At 37.6% G+C, this 17,250-nt stretch overlaps 2 protein-coding genes across 2 annotated transcripts; both read right to left on the bottom strand.

Moving 5' to 3' along the window:
- Positions 1 to 10,992: 10,992 nt before the first annotated feature.
- On the bottom strand, positions 10,993 to 13,497 carry LOC113350853. Its single transcript, XM_026594961.1, has 5 exons — positions 12,626 to 13,497; positions 12,439 to 12,535; positions 11,859 to 12,352; positions 11,660 to 11,750; positions 10,993 to 11,577 (listed from the first exon to the last, which is right to left on the bottom strand). The coding sequence occupies exons 1-5, from the start codon at positions 13,495 to 13,497 to the stop codon at positions 11,047 to 11,049; spliced, it is 2,085 nt and encodes a 694-aa protein (XP_026450746.1). The 3' UTR covers positions 10,993 to 11,046.
- Positions 13,312 to 14,188, bottom strand: LOC113347396. Its single transcript, XM_026591041.1, has 2 exons — positions 13,710 to 14,188; positions 13,312 to 13,628 (listed from the first exon to the last, which is right to left on the bottom strand). The coding sequence occupies exons 1-2, from the start codon at positions 13,983 to 13,985 to the stop codon at positions 13,563 to 13,565; spliced, it is 342 nt and encodes a 113-aa protein (XP_026446826.1). The 5' UTR covers positions 13,986 to 14,188; the 3' UTR covers positions 13,312 to 13,562.
- Between the last annotated feature and the right edge of the window lie 3,062 nt (positions 14,189 to 17,250).

Genomic DNA, 17,250 nt, shown 5'->3' with positions numbered 1-17,250 from the left:
GCCCAATGCCATACATAGAGATTAATTCCTCGGTGCCAAGGGTTATCCGAATAAAGAGTATCCTTTCTAGATTGATTAAATTCAGAATCCTCATTAACTCTATCGAGATCACGCTTAAAGTACTCATCCATATCTTGAAAAATAACAACAAAACCACCATCGCACCCATTTAGCCTCCTCTTGAATCGAAAGTGAGATGACTCCATCGTGCTTGTGGCCTTGTTTCCATAATGTTTATGCTTGTTTGATCATGCACTAACAAATTTTTCCTTGTGAATATCCAATATTTCATTCTTCAAATACACTATCATCTCCGGGTAGCTTTCTCAATTGCCAAATAGAATACGCTCCAAAATACATTTCTTCCATGGTCGACCATGTCAACTTGTTCCACTCTTCTTGGAATCTAGCCTATTTAACCGCGGCTACTTTGTCATCTTCAACAAATTTCGATTTGGATTCTTGTTATATATCCAACAGAGTTTCTTAATCATCTCCATCACGGTTTTCCTTGGTGGTTGAATCATGTTCTTGAAATTAGTTTGCACATTTTTCCATAAATGAAATGTGCAAAGATGGTGATGTTCGTCAGGAAAAACATGTTCTATCTCCCACATCAATGATTGCTACTTATCCGTGATCAGTACCTTAGGAGTATAACCTTCTTGGTACAATAACTTTACCTTTCCTAATTCCCACAAATAACTCTCCTTCGCATCGTCTCTCAATAAACAAAAACCGACACTAAATGGTATCTTTGTAGATTTTTGCCCCACAAAGTTCAACATCGGCATATTGTACTTATTCGTTTTGTAGGTGCAATCCATGAAAAGTATTTGATGGAAACATCTCGCCAACCTTACGAATTCCGGATGAGCAATGAAAAGATGTGTCACCTCCTTTTTCTCATTTACGTCATAGGCTACCGAGTAGTTCTCCTTTTCCGCCAAATACAATAGTTGTTGCATAAGTAGTCTATCTTCCCATTCCTCACTCCTAATTTTTTCCTCTCTTTCATTGTAAACGGTAGACAAGATAGATGTGTTATTTTCATTTAATACCTTCACACTAGATAGAATATCAATAGGTCTTGTTTGTTTTTTAGTCAACACTTTTACTAGCTTCTTTTCTTCGGGATTGAGCCTTGCCGGATAAGGATGATTAAGCAAACTCTCCGGGATAGGATGGTTATCATAACCCGATTTAACTTCACTCATATACCACACTTTCTTTTCTCTTTTGTAATTAAATTGAAGTTTAAAAGGACACTCGGTCTTCTTTGTATGAATAACTTTCTTTTTCCTCGCGGTCTTTGGTTGATACTCATAACCTTTTCTTTGATGACTCTCATATTTCCCACCAGACTCGCAAACCATTTGAAAGCTGTATTTTTTAACTTGTTTATTTTGGACTATGATACACTTCTTTTTCAACCCTTGTTCTCGAGCCCACTTCTTTGCATCCTTTAAATCTTCCCATTCAAAGTTATTGGCATAGTGAGCACTTGTGTCTTCGGAAAAAATATCCATAGTTGCAGGTTGATCTTCCATTGGTTCAGTTAGAAGATCGAGCTATAAATATGAAAAATATAACAAAATTAAAAAAATATGCATCTGGAAAAAGAAATATACGGTTTGGAAAACAAACCGTCGAAATGGTAGACGGTGCGGAATTCACACCGTAACCACCAGTACGGCGTGTAAAACAAACCTTAGTGTGTTGTATATTACCCTGGGATTATCTACGGTGCGGATTTATCACCGTATAATCATGAATAGAATTTAATGTTTGCATGCACCTACGGTGGTTTTCCACACCATATGTAGTGCTACGGTTTGGAGTTCATATTTCCAAACCATATGAACTGTGTTCAAAATGGATTACGGTATGAAAAATTCATCTTTCCAAGCCGTATCTTTTGTATACATTTCGGTCGATAACTTTTTCCAAACCGTATGATACTTATAGTTCAGATTTGGAGGTTTTTGAAAAACAAAAAAATCCAAATTTCTACGTACTTCATGCGATTAAAAGCAAAAAAAATTGTTATTGGAGTTACGTTAGAGGTATACCTTACTCTGTTGAGCATTTGGTTCTTGATATTCATCTTCTTTGATTTTTTCAAATTCATAATAGTGTTCATATTCTTCATGTATTGGTTGAGCTTGTGGTGGAGTTAGAAATTCTTGATTATCTATAGGAGTTACAGGATTTATGTTTGATTTGGTAGATGAAAATTCACCTACCTCACTAATCTTACTAGAGCCACTCATTTGGATTGAGAAAACCTAAATTTCTAGGTTTTTCTCAAACTTTTTCTTCTTCCTTCACTAATCTTGATATTTTGATTTTTAGAAACTAACTATAAATCAAGTAATTCATCGAGGGCATTTTAGCCAATACATAAAATAGTTGGATAAGGGGATTTGTTGGTTACTATTTGGAAACCCATGTTTGGTCATTTTGTGAGCCATCAAAACTTTATCTTGGAGTCCCTATAATAGCCTGGCGAGATTGGGGTATACCCAGATTTAAATGGACATAGTGCCCTTACTAAGGGGAGGCCAAAACTTTGTGAATTTACATTAGTACCCCTACACTAATTAACCTAAAACTAAACCCTAAACTTAAAAACTAAAAACCGTTTAATCTTCTTCTAATTATCTTCTCTAATCCCTCTCCTCCTATCATTCCTTCATCTTATTCCATCAACCAAAAATTTCAGTTTTGATTTTCTACAAAAAATAGTTGATTCTGAACGATCCAGTAGCAACAAAGATTCAACAGGTAACATCAAAAGATCAAAATCAGGGGTAAAAGGCAAGAAAAAAGTTGGAATGAGTAAACCTGAGAATGCATTCCCTGAGAATGTTGACAAGAACCATCCACCGGCGAAAAGAAGACTGTAAGTGATTTCTAAACTCAAACCAATTATTCTGATGTGTTGTATGATTGTTATATTAGGTTAGATTATCAAAAATTATGATTTATGTGTTTTAGTCGGCAAGGTCGATAATTTAAAACAACGCCGACTGTTGATATCTTGTAAGAGCCGGCGTGGTCTCAGGATGAATATCCTGCCGACTTTTCATAACAGCCATGGCGACTGTTAAACAATAACCAGGGCCGGCAAGGTATAATAACCAACCTTTTCGACTTATCTCTAGTCGGCATTTTCTTAGACTTGTACCATTTTGACTTTAGGTCACATAAACTTGATTTTCCTTAGTTAATAGTCGGCATCTTTCTTGAGTAGGACCATACCGGCCTCTGACTATGTAGTAGTCGGCAGTGTTCAGATTATCGACCCTGCCGACTGTCTTACCAGAACCATGTTTCAATGTGTAGAATTTTCATATCTATTATTTGTGTATTGTTTAGGTTCCCATAGGAAAAAATAGAAGATATCCCTTGTATTGTTAGCAATGCAGCAGAGCTATTGGAATTTATTGACAGGATTTTTCCTGGTTTAGAAGATCTTAAAGATGAAACTGAAAAGAATTGCCCTGTAAGAAAGTTACTTCTGATGGGTAAGGAAGATCCTGAAGAATTTCTGATGTTTATAAAGAGTCCTAGCAATCACCTCAACTATAAAGAATGCATATCATCAGAGGAGGAAGAAGAGGAGGTTGATCCAAGAGCTTTTTTCAGGGCATCTGACTTTTCTGAAGTGAACCCCTATTACAATGAGGTCGGTGACTACATAGGTCCAGATAAGGGGAAAGAAAAAGCTGATACTGGTGAAAAAGCTAGTGATGTGGAGGAAGATGACAACAATGAGAATGATCCATGAAATTCTTAAACTTTATTATGTTTCCAAAGGTGCATGTTGTCCTCATAAAGTTTCATCCATTACCTGCTCTTGTTGAATATGAACTTTTCCCAAAAACTAAACCTACAAAGAGGAGGTAATGGACATTCCTTGTTGAGTTGTAGACCAATAAAACGATTACCATCCACCAATGCGATTACAATTATTCTATGTCTGAGCTGCTCCACACAAACCGCATGTTTCGGTTCAAATGCTACACTTAGTCCTTTACTAAAAAAAATGTACCACGCATGACCACGTATCCGCGAATAGATGGCCACACTCCGACATTCTCAACTAATGCTCCCATTTGATCGGTGCATTTCCCTCCGGGCCTTTAACACTAGTAAAAAAATCTTTAAAAGTCGCTTATTTTTCCTTCATGGAACCTTCTAGCATCATTGAGATATAAAACTCCTTGTTTTTTTCTAGTCAGGCGGCCATCTTCTTTCTTATATATTGACATTGGGTGAGATTCTCCCCAACCTCTCCACTTAGGTGTCCCAATTGTTGGGAGGCAACGTGAAACCGACAATTTACATCCTTTGGGACGTCGTCGGTACCAATAACGAACTCTTGCATAATTTGCGGGAGTTGTATGCGATACTCTTCCAATACCGGTTTTACTACCTCCTCAGACGACCTATTTTCTTCACAATATCTCCTTGACTTGATTGACTCTCAAGAGGTGGAGTGTCATTTGGGTTCAAGTTTGAAACGGTTGGTGTAGTTGTTTCTTTCCTCGGACGACCCCTTTTCTTTACAACAACTTCCACACTTGCTTGAATCTCAAGAGGTGGAGTGCTATTTGGATTCAAGTTTGAAACCGTTGGTGTAGTTGTTTATTTCCTCGGACGACCTTTTTTCTTTTTAGCCGGCTCCTATTTGTATTGCGCCTCGGTATAGTCATGTCCGGAGATCGCATTTTGTACTCAAATACTCTTTAATTTGTTCCCTTTCTTCCGCCCTTGTCTTTGTGGTAGGTGGTCTACCTGTTGGATCTTGTTTCGCCAGTTCTTCAAGTTCTTCCATAAAAGGGTAAACAATCGGCATCAACTTGTGCTTCATAGTTTCTTTTTCCAACCTATTCAACTTGGGGTACTTGTCGAGGATTATTCTCCCAAGTTCCATGTCGCCAAACTCTTCACCGGGATCTTCTCTTGGAGCCGGTTCGAAAGATAGTTGCTTCCAATAACGATCAATATCTTCAATCGGAATGAGAGTTTTATACCTACCAAGCACATCACGACATGGAAGTCTGATAGCCTTCATTATCCTACACTTACAAGGAGTGCTCGGCTTGTCATACTTTTGATACAACTTTAGATGTTTCATCATAAAACGTATTGCCTAATGCGAGACGTTGCAATGTATACCAACAAGAAACCAATTATCCTCCTTAAACTCCTTCAACTTTCGGTACCTACTTTCTTCGAATTGCTTTGTGATATTGTTGATATCATTATTAGTGTACTCATGGATAGAATGTTGCACCGTCACAATCCCATTTTGACTCGTGAAAAAGTAGACCTTTTGGTCTACCATGAGCTTGATCTACCATACTCGTGGATTCAAGTTTGAAATGTTTATAGTCGTAAGTAAAAACATACACAAACCTCTCTTTGTGTGGCCTCAACCATTGTCTCTTGCAATATTCCACTAATTTGGGGTAACTAGTCCCCCAATCATCCTCGAACTCCTTCAAGTTGATCTCATATATTGCCATACTCATCGACCAAACCAGCTTATCCCACACTTTCATGAATAACCCAAACTTGATCTCACCTTTTTTTCCATTCTTCCTCTTCTTTCTTCTTCTCTTCCTCTCTCTCCTCTTTAGTTAGTTTACTAAGACGTTCATCTTCCTCCTTTTCAAGTTTGGTGCATTTATTTGCCTTTGACTTTTGGATATGATTCCTACAATTCTTTTTAAGATTGCATTGTATATGCCAAGTCCAAAGCAAATTTTGTTCATTGGGAAAAACTATCCTCACGGCGTTCATTATTGCTTGCTCATTGTCGGTCACTATAACCCCGGGAGTCTCGTCTTCGTGGTAAAGAAGCTTCAAAGTTTCCAATGCCCAAATATAGCTATCGTCCTTCTCACGATCCATAAAACACCATGCCACCGTGGACAATTGCTTATCCGAGGTTTGTCCAATAATGTTCAACAAAGGCATGTTGTACCTATTCGTCTTATAAGTACAATCCATGGTAAAAGCAACGCGCCAATTGAATCATATCGGGATGCGTAAGAAAAATACGATCCACCATCCCCTCCGATGACTCATGGTGTCTCACCGTGTAGTTGTATTTGTGTGGCAACCATTGTGATTCTTCCATTACCTTTCTTCCATCCCATTCAATTCTTTTGATAGTTGCCTTGGCCGCATAAATTGTAGATAATGAAGAGAGGTTATTCTTGTCATCCCTCTTGAACTTACTAAGGAGCTTGCTTGGTTTAATTCCCCAACTTGTTCTTACTTGTTCGAACTCGTGCGGTTTCAACTTGGCAACTTGGGAGTGCCCAACAAGACTTTCCGGATCTTTATGGCTATGCCAACCAACATCAACTCTAGTAATTCTCCACATGTTATCAGTTTCTTTGTTCCTCCAAAAAATAATCTTGAATGGGCATCCACACTTCTTTGACTTCGTCTTGTACACCCTAGTCGTCTTCTTATCATCTACATAGCCCTTTCTCTTGTGACTTGCATCCGACGACCCACTACACTCGCATACCATTTTAAACCGCGTATCTCTTTGTTGGAAGTTTTTCACTAGAACGCACATCTTATCTTTTGCTTTCTCAACATTCCAATTGACCGCGTCGTCTTTTTCCTTCCATTCCAAATCATTAGCGTAATGTGCAGAAGTATCAGGATCCCTAACATTGTGAGCTTGAGGCTGATCCGTCATCTGTACCAATGCAATCTACAAAACATAACAAGTTAGTTGATATGTACTACAATAGTCGGTAAGGTCGATATATAAAACAATACCGGCATGGTCGAAAAATAAAACATTGCCGACCAAACTATAGTCGGCAGGGTCTACGTATCCACTACAATGCCGGCTTAGGAATGTTTCAAATCCGTCTCCTGTGCTGCAAAAATTCTTGTAGTCGGCATGGTCCATATTTTCGACCTTGCTGACTAAGCACTGCTCATGAAAATTCGAAGCGTTTGGTAATATATACCACGCCGACGCCTTTAGTCGGCATGATTGTCAAACGTCGACCTTGCCGACACTGGGTAACAAAAGTGAAGGAAAAAAAGAAGCAAAATCGATCATTCGCATAGAAAAATCACAATCTTCACCACGTAAGTTGTCTACCTGATTCCTTGCAGCTCCATTCTCTTCTTCTTGGTCATTAGATTCTACGTTTGGCTCAAGACATTAATCACTTCCATACCCATCTTGAGTTTGAGTAAAATAAAAGTGAGGATCATGCATATAATCCATTTGATCATGATTTGGTGGATCATCATACAAGTACTCATCTGTAGGAGGAAAGTTAGAAGATCCCCCCCTCCCCCAATATTACTTCATTCTCTTTCTTACTCTCAATTATTTCCAAATCCACTCATAGATATCAACTAACTAATTTAACTAATCTAATCATTTCAATTAAATTAGTGTTAATCATTGCAGGGGCAATTATACCATTTAGAAAATACAAGGTTAAGAGGTGATTTCTTTTACTTCACATTGACCTATCTTTTTTCTCATTAGGTATACCCCAATTAATTTGGATATTACCCCAATCTCGCCACGTATAATAGGTTTTTTTTTTTCTTCTTTTATTTTTGGCTTGTATTTGTTTTTTGTTTTGATTGTCAGGCTAGTTAGTCTGCATTTGTTTGCTGCCTGGTAGGTATTTGTTTTTGTATCTCTTAGTATTGTCACTTCTTGTGGTAGCTCTGATTTTTTCAATGCATTTGGCCCTTTCTGATTAAATTTGTTTTTTGAGGAGTATCAAATGTATAGCATATTGACATCTATTTACAGACAGCTCCATATTAATGTATGAAAATTAATTAATTAGAGAGAAATTGGCAATCTTGTATGAAGCATTTATCTCTAAAAAATCTACACTTAGAGAGATAGGCACTTCCAGTCCGTATTTATATCAATTGTTTGTTGGTGCTCAGAGAGATAGGCACTTCATACATACAAGTATAAGTTTTCGAAACTTTCTCATATGATGGTGCTTTGTATAACATACGGAGCAAGTAAGGGTCGCACTCATAATGCAAATCTCACTTATTAACGTATTTAAAAGTTGAGAAACAATAAGTCAAAGGTTAAAAGGGCTTCTATAATGCAAATCTCACTTATTAACAAAGACAGTGTCATGAATATCGCACATACGTTGTGTGCTTGTCGTTACCTGCTCCACCATTTTGGACAAAGTAGAACATGATTTGACTCCCATAATGACCCCAACGTCAGAATCATTGGGTCAAGCGCCCCTCAGGTTTTAACTTCATTTCTTTAACGTTATGCATAAGAGGAGAAGTACATATATATTTCAACCTAGCCAGCTCCAAAAGAGCAAACATAAGATCTATGGAGAGATTAGAGTCACAGTTTTGTGTAGATTTCTTGTCTCTATGCATGTACATACATAATCTTATGCACCTAGTGAGATATGTCAAGATTTATACACATCAAAAAAATTTGGTTTTTCTATATGGACTTTTAAGCTTTGGCATAATGCCGATATAGACTCCTACAGCTTTATATCAAGCGTAACAGGAGAGGTCGACTGGTACACAATCCTCGCGTCAGAAATTGAAAATATAAGTGTCGGGCACATTTTCAGTACAAGTGCACGTCTTGGCTGATATGTGAACTGTCATACTGTCAGCATAAGTGATTTTTTTTTTCTTTGCGAGTCTGTGACTTAACCTGGTATCCTGGATTTTCCTTGCGACGCAGAAACAGTTAAATCGACAAATTACGAGGTGGAAGTGCATTATAAAGGACCTGCGGTGTCCATTACAAAAAAAAGGGGGCACGCAGCCTAGCACGACCAAGTTATCCATAGGTTTTATAGAATGGCCATTTAATTCAAACCCGTTAGCAACTAAGACCTTCATTCTTGGATCCCTGCTTGGACTAAACGAAGAGAAAAATAAAAATTGTGTAACATCAGTTGTCTAGTCCAATAATTTTGTGGAAGGAATGATTCTTTTGTTCTTTTATGTTTGTATGATGAAAGGTTAGGGTGAAAGCGCCTGGCAAAAGTGAATGAATGGACGAATCCATATCTATTGTTAAAAGTTGTCACGGGTCTGATCACTTTGGAAACTCGGATACTATTTTCTCACTTGTATGTATGTTCTCTCTGTTCTGCACTCTCTGATTTATGTTTTGTTACTTCATCATTCTGAATTATCATCACACATTGCAACACCAATTCGTAGGAGCTGTGACATCTCTTTCTCTTGTCTAGAACTTTTGTCTTTATTTTTTCTTTTTTTTTTTTTTTGAGAGAGAGATTCAATTCAATTATTTCACTTCCAAGTCTTGCTTGCACTCGAGATTTGAAATCTCACTTTATTCACTTCACTTCCACTTACAATGGTGAATAAAATTCGGAGTTCTGACACGGTAGCCAGAAGAAACTGTTTGGTTTCTAACTTGATCATTGCAAGAAATGGCATCCGAGGGGGTAAGGTCCAGCCAATGTCCTACAATTGGATGCTTACGCAAAATGATCAAGAGGATTTTGTTTTCCCACCACGCAAATTCTCAAGTTCACCACTAGCGACTTTGTCGATGTGGTTTAACGATGCCAATCTGGAGAAAGAAAGAAATGCTAATTCAGCCCATGACATCAACCTTCTCTTCTATGTAGATGAATTTTCAAGAGGGCAAAACTTTAGATTTTTGTTAAAAAGAAAGCAAAAAATAGATCCGAGCATAATAAAAAGAAAGCAAAACTTTATGCGAAGTCTAGCCAGATCAATATCAAGACAATTTTAGTTGATATTACCAAATGTTTTTTCAGAGTTTAGTTTACAAAATAGACTAGTTTTTCTCTCAACCCTGAATTAATGAGCATATTTGTAATCGAAACACCATCATTGATTTTTCTTCCATGCACAAAATACCCTGGTATCATAAATAATTGAAGGAAGTACTAATATAATATTTCAGCTAATAGTGGCTTTTTAATAAAGTAACCACCTTTTTGAACCATATTTAAGAAACTGGTCGTTTTTTTGAATCTTTATATAAACTGGCCGATATTGACATTTTCCATCCCGTTTTTTTCAAAAAAACGGATTTAGGTAGTTAACTGGCTACGTGGCAGTTAACCTGCTAGGTAAAAGACGACTTAACCCTCGTCTGAGTTCGTAACCAAACCAGTATCGAGTCAACTCGGTGACTCATTGCAACGGTCGGATTTGTAACGGTTGGATTTGTAACGGTCAGATTCAACTTCATTCATATAAATTAGGCCCTGCAGAGAAGAACCATAGTATTTGTCATACTCAACAGATCAAAAAAATAAAAATAAATAAGACATGAGCCAAAATGAAGTAAACTCTCCAGGCAGCAGTAGCAGCAGCAAGGTAAGATTAAGATTAAAACAACCCCTAATTTCATGTTCTATCTGTGCACAGGGAATTCATGATCCAAAGGTATGTCCTTGGATTTATTCCAGGTGCAAATATATACCATGTAATGGTATAAGGCAACTATTGTGTTCAAAAGCAAAAGAAACAAACGAAAAAATGTTTTTGAAGTGTTCAATTCCAACCTGTCAGTATTTTGAATGGTTTGACGATGCCATCGATCCTGTCAAATGCAAGATGGTGAAATTACCAGTAGAGAATGGTTGTTACGCTTGCGGAGAATCTGGTCATTGCTTCAAAAACTGCCCACTGCAAAATCAAACCTGCAACAAAGATCACTGCAAATCAAAGATGGAGATGAAATTTTGCAAGAATGAACACAACAAGAACATAGCATACCTCACTTGTACAGATTGTGACGGTTTTAAATGGGTCTCAGATGAAGTCTTCATTGCTACAAAAAACAGAATTATGCATTCAAGTTTACAACTTAATGCTATATGTAAGGAACTCAACAATCTGAAAATGTAACCTGCAAATGTACTAATAAACAACCATCCACTTTTGATTCAACATTAATTCAAGTCTACAAAAGAAAAAAATATTGTCTTCTTAAACACAAAAAATCAGAAAACGGATCTCAAATCATTTCTTCTTAGCCTTTCCATTTCCCCTTCCCTTTCCTTGTTTTATATTCTGAGATACAGATCCAATGCCAAAGAAGTTCTGATAAAGGTTATTTATTGTAGAGGGTGGAGTAGAAGATGGTGCTATAGATGGCAGACTCATAGGTGTTGTGGAAGCTGGAGTAGAAGATGGTGTTGCCAAAGGCTGACTGCCAGGCCCTGTAAAACATTCACCAACAAATGATGCCGTTCTCTTCTTCTTGTTTGACTTAGCTGCACCCCTAACTCCGGTGGTCTGACTTGGCTCTATGTTGCTGAAGGTGAAGCTTTGTGCATCACATTCAGTCCTTTGCCTCTTTGCAGTTGGATTAGATCCCACTTCACCACCAGCACATGTTCTTTTGTTGTGGTTAGTAACATTTCCACATTTCCCACACCTCCTTTTTGTCTTCTCAACACGAGGTTCATCATAACTTCTTACCCTCTTGCTCTTGGGTCTTCCTGGTTTCCTACTGTGAGGAGGGTTCAAGATCTTCTTGTTCATGTTTGGCTGCAAGAAAAAATGCACTTATATCAATGTAGTTGAGAATATAAATAGGGAATATAGTTACAAATTTAAGAAGAAAAAGTACCTGGACCCATTCACTTTTATCATCTAGTGGTGCAAAAGTTGGTGCATATGTGGCCTTATAGTTCTCCACTGAATAGTAATCACTGCAGTACCTGCTCAAGCAGAGTATGTAAAGGTTAGTGCTAGATACATTTAAGGCCTAGAAATTGCATAAATAAGTTCTGAGACAAGGTACAGATTTAAAAAAAGAGAAATCTTACTTTCTCCATTGTGGCCTTAAACTATGCAATGCACTCACTGCATGCATACAAGGGAACCCCCTCAACTGCCACTGCAAACAAGAGCAAGTCTTGGCAAGTATGTTCACTGTGAACACAGAATTCTTTGGACTAGTCACCATATATAACTCTCCAGCCACACAAGGGTCAACACCATAGTCAGTCACAAATTCCAACATTTTCTTAATCAATGTAACAGCAGTAGGAACCAAATTACCATCTACCCATGATGCAGATTCAGTCCTCCTATTGTACCATGTACCCATCACTAAGTTAGCATACATTATTCCTATCATTATAATTGGTTTATTTCTCATCTTGTTGATCATATTGTTAAAAGACTCTGAAAAATTGTTGTTCATATGTTCACAACAGTGAATAGGGTTAAAAAAGGCCCTGGACCATGTAGCAGGATCTTCTCTACTGAGATAAGCACCAGCTGCAGCACTCTGTTTCACAATATTGTCAAAATGTTCCTGCACAGCCAATCAAAAACTAGCTTAACTTGACTGTCAAACAGTGCATAAAACCAATAACAAAGAACTGTTGTGAACTGTCAAACCTGAAAATGCTTTTCTTTGTATGCTTTTGCTGCATTCCATAAAGAACTGTATAATTCAAGACCCTTGTAATCCTTCTTGAAATTTTTGTATAAATGTCTGCATTTTAACACATTGCAATTAACATAAGGTCTTTATCTGATCTGACAAACAAAAGAAACAAGAAACAAAGTTAGACAAGAAAGTTACCTCCAACAGTATCTGTGGTGATGGCCAGGGAACACTATACCAACAACTTCCACTAAACCTTTTTGCCTATCTGAAATGAAAGCCACTTTCACTGGATGTGCTAATATTGCATCCTTCAAATGCTTCAAAAAAATGATCCAATTTTCCTTTGTTTCAGCTATGCATACCATAATTCCTAACATTACTAACCCATTCTGTCCATCAAGTGCAGTTGCAGCCATCAATACTCCCCCATATTCCCCTGTTAGATGGCAGGCATCAAGCCCTATAACTTCCCTGCATGCTTTTCGCCAACCCCTCATTGCAGGTTCAAATGAGAGTGTCATGCTTTCAAAGGTGTTATTCACTGTGTCAAAAGTGAACTTAGCAACAGACCCATCATTGCATTTAGTAAACATCTTGCAGAATGTTGGTACTTCATTGTAACTTTCTTTATAGTTCCCATATAATGACTCTAAAACTAGATTCCTAGCCTTCCATGCACACTGATATGGTATATTTACTCTCTTTTCAGCTAAGAAGTCTTCCTTGATTTTATAAGGGTCTGGAACAACTTTTTTAGGCTTATTCTTCATCTGATCAAGAACAAAATCCTTTACAAAATGAGGATTAGCAGATCTATTCCTATTTTGGGGATCCCCTTCACACTTATGTTCCAAATTCACTTTCCTACGAACAAAAGTCTTCTCACCCTCTTTCTTGCTAGCATACACAAACCAAGGACAATCATGTTCTGTTTTAAACCTACACTCAGCCTTAATTCTAGAGGGAGCACTTCTATCCAAAATATATTGACACTTATTAAGAACACAATAACCCCTGAGATGTTTCTTAAATGCTTCCTTATTTGCAAATCTAGTTTTTACCTCCATTTTGCTAGGATCTACTGGAGTAAAAACTTCTTCTTCAGGGAAAAGATCTACATCATGCTCACCCTTCATGTACTGACCAAAATCATCATCAAAGTCATCCATGTAAGCAGGTCTTTCATCCACATCCTTACCTGCACATTCAAGATCAACATCAGTACCATATAATAAGTTACAAATTATAATAAATGAAATCAGTTATAAATGAAATATACCTTTTTCTTTGCCTTCTTTTTCTCCTTCTTCTTCTTCTTCTTATTCTTCTTCTTCTTCTTTCTCTTCTTGTTCTTCGTCATCTGACCCATACTCAATGTCTTCATCACTGTCATATACTGGAGGAGCTTCTGGATTCTCAATTGGGTGACATTCATCTTCTTTGGTGTTTTCCAGCTGAATATTGTCCACATCTTCAACAAACTTAACTTCATTTGTAGCTTTTGACTGACTGCAACCACTGCTACTAGCCTGAGAATGTTTGGACATGGGCACATCCATGAAACTCAGCTTTCTTGATGCACCTTCAACTGATTTATCCACACTATTTAGCCTTGGGGATCTTCTAGGGGTGGTTCCCTTACTAACTGTCTTCTTCTTTGGTGTAGTCTTTGGAGTCCCAAACACTGTGTCTTTCATCCCCATCCACAAACATATACATCCATCCTCATTTACAAAAGAATCCTCCCAAAAATTATCAAAATCACCATTGTTTAACAATGGCAGTGACAGACATTCTTCCTTAAACCAATATAAATTAAACTTCTCTTTAACATCCATAGACAAACCCTTATACACCATATACTTAAGTGTCATCAAGTCTGTTTCATCTCTATGGCAATCAGGAAATACCAAAGTCTCATTCTTTGGCTCCGCATATACACTGATATTCCTAAATTTAAACTGGCTGCAACACAAATGAAACAAAATCAGATATAAACCTATGAAAACCCAATGAAAACCTAATTAAGCAATATTACTTAAAATCAAACACCCAATCACGAAAATTAAACCCTAATTAAACAATAAAAATTTGGTTTCAAATAAACCCTAATTACAAAGGAAAAAAAACAGAAACCCTAAAAATCAATCGATCAATTAAATTAATTAACTATCAATACAATGATTTTCATCATATATTAAGTCACGGGTTTCGTTAATCTTACCTTGATTCAGACTGTTTCAATCCCGGTTTGTACCTCATCTTCACTGTATCACCACTATCTATGAATCCCTAAATATGTAGAACTTTTCTTCCAAATACACTCTGGTCTTTCTGTTAACATCTATGTCTTCAGCAAAAACAACTTCAATAACATCAGTTTTCTTTTTCTTTTCAAACAGCTTCAATACCTAACCCTAGTTTCAGAACGAGGGAGAAGAGAACGAGGGAGAAAGAGAACGAGGGAGAAAGAGAAAGTGTGGTGAGAGATTACACCACACGGGTCTTTAAATGGGCAAGGGCACAGTCGTAAATTCTCCTACCGAGTTTGACTTATTCAACGCAGCTGACCGATCTGGTGGGCCCAGGTGTCAACTCTAACAGAAAGGACAGTTTCTAAAAGAATTTAAAAGCTTGGTCGGTTTATTAATTATATGGTTTGAAGCAGGACACTTTATTAATTTAGTTTATGGACTCTTCCAATAACACTTGATTGATCCTGTAGGAGCAAAATATGTAACCAACATGTGTCAAAAGATCAAGGCGGAAGTAACCTAGTTTAGATATAACTATGTGTAGGAAATCAGATCTTCTCACTAGTTCTTATCCTATCTAGTTAGCCCTAAGGGCAGTCTTGTAACTTGATTTGTATCCATACCCTTTATAAGGGAAAGAGAGATATGTTTGTAGGGGATCGACTTCTTCCTCCTCCAACAACTAGAGAGAGAGCTCTTAAGTTTGTAACACTTCTTCCATTAATGGATCTTCATGTAACACTCTGATCATAGTGAAACGCCGTGGACGTAGGCTTCATTAATGGCCGAACCACGTAAAAACTCTTGTGTTCATGTTTACTTTGATGCACTTCATCTCTTACTTGTTAGTAGATCTCCATCTTAAGTATTAGATCTTTTCGGGTGTGGTTGTTAGATTTTTAGCAATTACATTCTGGCGCCGACTAAGGGGACCGAGAGTCACCAATCTGTATAGCAACGGAAGTTCCGGTGAAGCTGCCTAGTTTCAAATTTTTGAGTAGTTCCAGTAGAAGTTAGTACTGATATGCCAACTGAGAGACTGAAGTGTGAGGGGTAAATATGGAACTTTGTCCAACCAAAGTTATCTTCAGACAACATGCAACAGAAACGTTCCGGGGAGAAAACATCAGAAGTTCTGTGTGGGTGAACCAGAGATTCAAAGAGAACCTCGACAAAATTGGAAACATAGATACTTTGGCGAAGAACAAATCCAAAACAGGACGAATCTTCTTCTCATTTATCTCTTATTTTGTTTGTTAACACTTCGATCTGAAAGTTTTAAGTACAAATGTTTCAAAAGGTGTTTTATGGAAAACTAGGGTTTGTTCTTGAGCAAAAATTGGATTTTCTTTCAAAAGCTTTACTCGATTTCTGTTTTGATGGGAGATTTGCTATCAACAGATCTTGTTTCACAAACCCAATTCAGGGATTTTGTAAACTTTGAATAGCGAAATTTGTAGTTGATTTGGGTATTTTTATGCTTGTGACGTATGGGATTTTTCTGTCTTGGCTATTCACTGAATTGATTTGCTGATGCAGTGATAATTTGAATGGTGCACAATGCTGACAGTAGAGGGAGAATCTTACAACTGCTTTCCTTGCCGCGATATGGACTCCATCCCACCTCAAACCTTCACCATCGGGAGTTACAGGAAGATGAGATCTGTGGAAACACCATCAAGTTAATCGGGATTCATCAACTAAATTTCAAAGGAAATCGTCACGAGACAAACTGTCACACAGTAGGACCAAGCTCTGATCAATTTATTCGAGCAGTGCACTTTTGCCAGTACACCAGATTCACCTACCATCTCGTCAATTTTCACCTCGGATGAATGCAATCAGCATCGGGTTTGGCTACTTCTGTAAAATACATCTCGAGCTCGGTCACAAGAGTCAAATTCAGGACTTCATCAAATTTGGTTCTTTAAGTGATTAAAATTCGTGGAATCACAATCAGTTTAATCGGGTCACAACATTTAGCTTCGGAAGAGATAATCATCGGGACCAAATGTTACAGATCGATCAAACTTTGTTTGTTTTAACCATGTCGATTCATAGCATCCATTCTGGGTCTGGCCATTTCTGGGTTCATCGGCGCAGCTCCAATTAATGATCATCTCCAAGTCTGTTTGTAGCATAATAACAATAATTTAGTTAACCTACTCGGATCGGTGTAATTCCATATCGGGAGGAATCAGTCAACTCGCTCGGATCAAAATCATCTCGTGCCAAGACATATCGGGACCAATGTAGTCAATATCGGCCGTATCGGCCGATATATCGGGGATATTTCGGATATCGGTCCAAAACGATACGATAAGAAGGATATCGGGGATACGATATTCGTCCGATAATATCGGTCGAATATCGGCCGTTTCGGTCAAATATCGGCCGTATCGGTCGATACGAAATTTTCCTACATTTCCTGATATGAGACGGTATTGGTCGTTTTCTATAAAGTTTAAGGGTAATTTTGGCGAAGAAAGTCTTCCGGATGGTAGTAGAGGTGCATGTAGCTGTCGAAGCAAGTCTACTAAAATTACTCTTTTGTTTTTTTGATAA

This window comes from Papaver somniferum, chromosome 2 (assembly GCF_003573695.1).
Source record: "Papaver somniferum cultivar HN1 chromosome 2, ASM357369v1, whole genome shotgun sequence".
Lineage (NCBI taxonomy): Eukaryota > Viridiplantae > Streptophyta > Magnoliopsida > Ranunculales > Papaveraceae > Papaver > Papaver somniferum.
The sequence above is the reverse complement of the archived record's forward strand: the minus strand, read 5'-3'. Positions and strand labels throughout refer to the sequence as shown.

Excerpts from the sequence above, each read along its gene's own strand:
- LOC113350853 (XM_026594961.1), bottom strand. The coding sequence starts at position 13,497 with ATGGAGGTAAAAACTAGATTTGCAAATAAGGAAGCATTTAAGAAACAT. Across the intron at positions 12,536-12,625 it reads CACCACAGATACTGTTGGAG|ACATTTATACAAAAATTTCA; the intron begins GTAACTTTCTTG and ends GTTAAAATGCAG. Across the intron at positions 12,353-12,438 it reads ACAAAGAAAAGCATTTTCAG|GAACATTTTGACAATATTGT; the intron begins GTTTGACAGTTC and ends TTGGCTGTGCAG.
- LOC113347396 (XM_026591041.1), bottom strand. The coding sequence starts at position 13,985 with ATGTGCCCATGTCCAAACATTCTCAGGCTAGTAGCAGTGGTTGCAGTC. Across the intron at positions 13,629-13,709 it reads AAAAGAAGGCAAAGAAAAAG|GTAAGGATGTGGATGAAAGA; the intron begins GTATATTTCATT and ends TTGAATGTGCAG.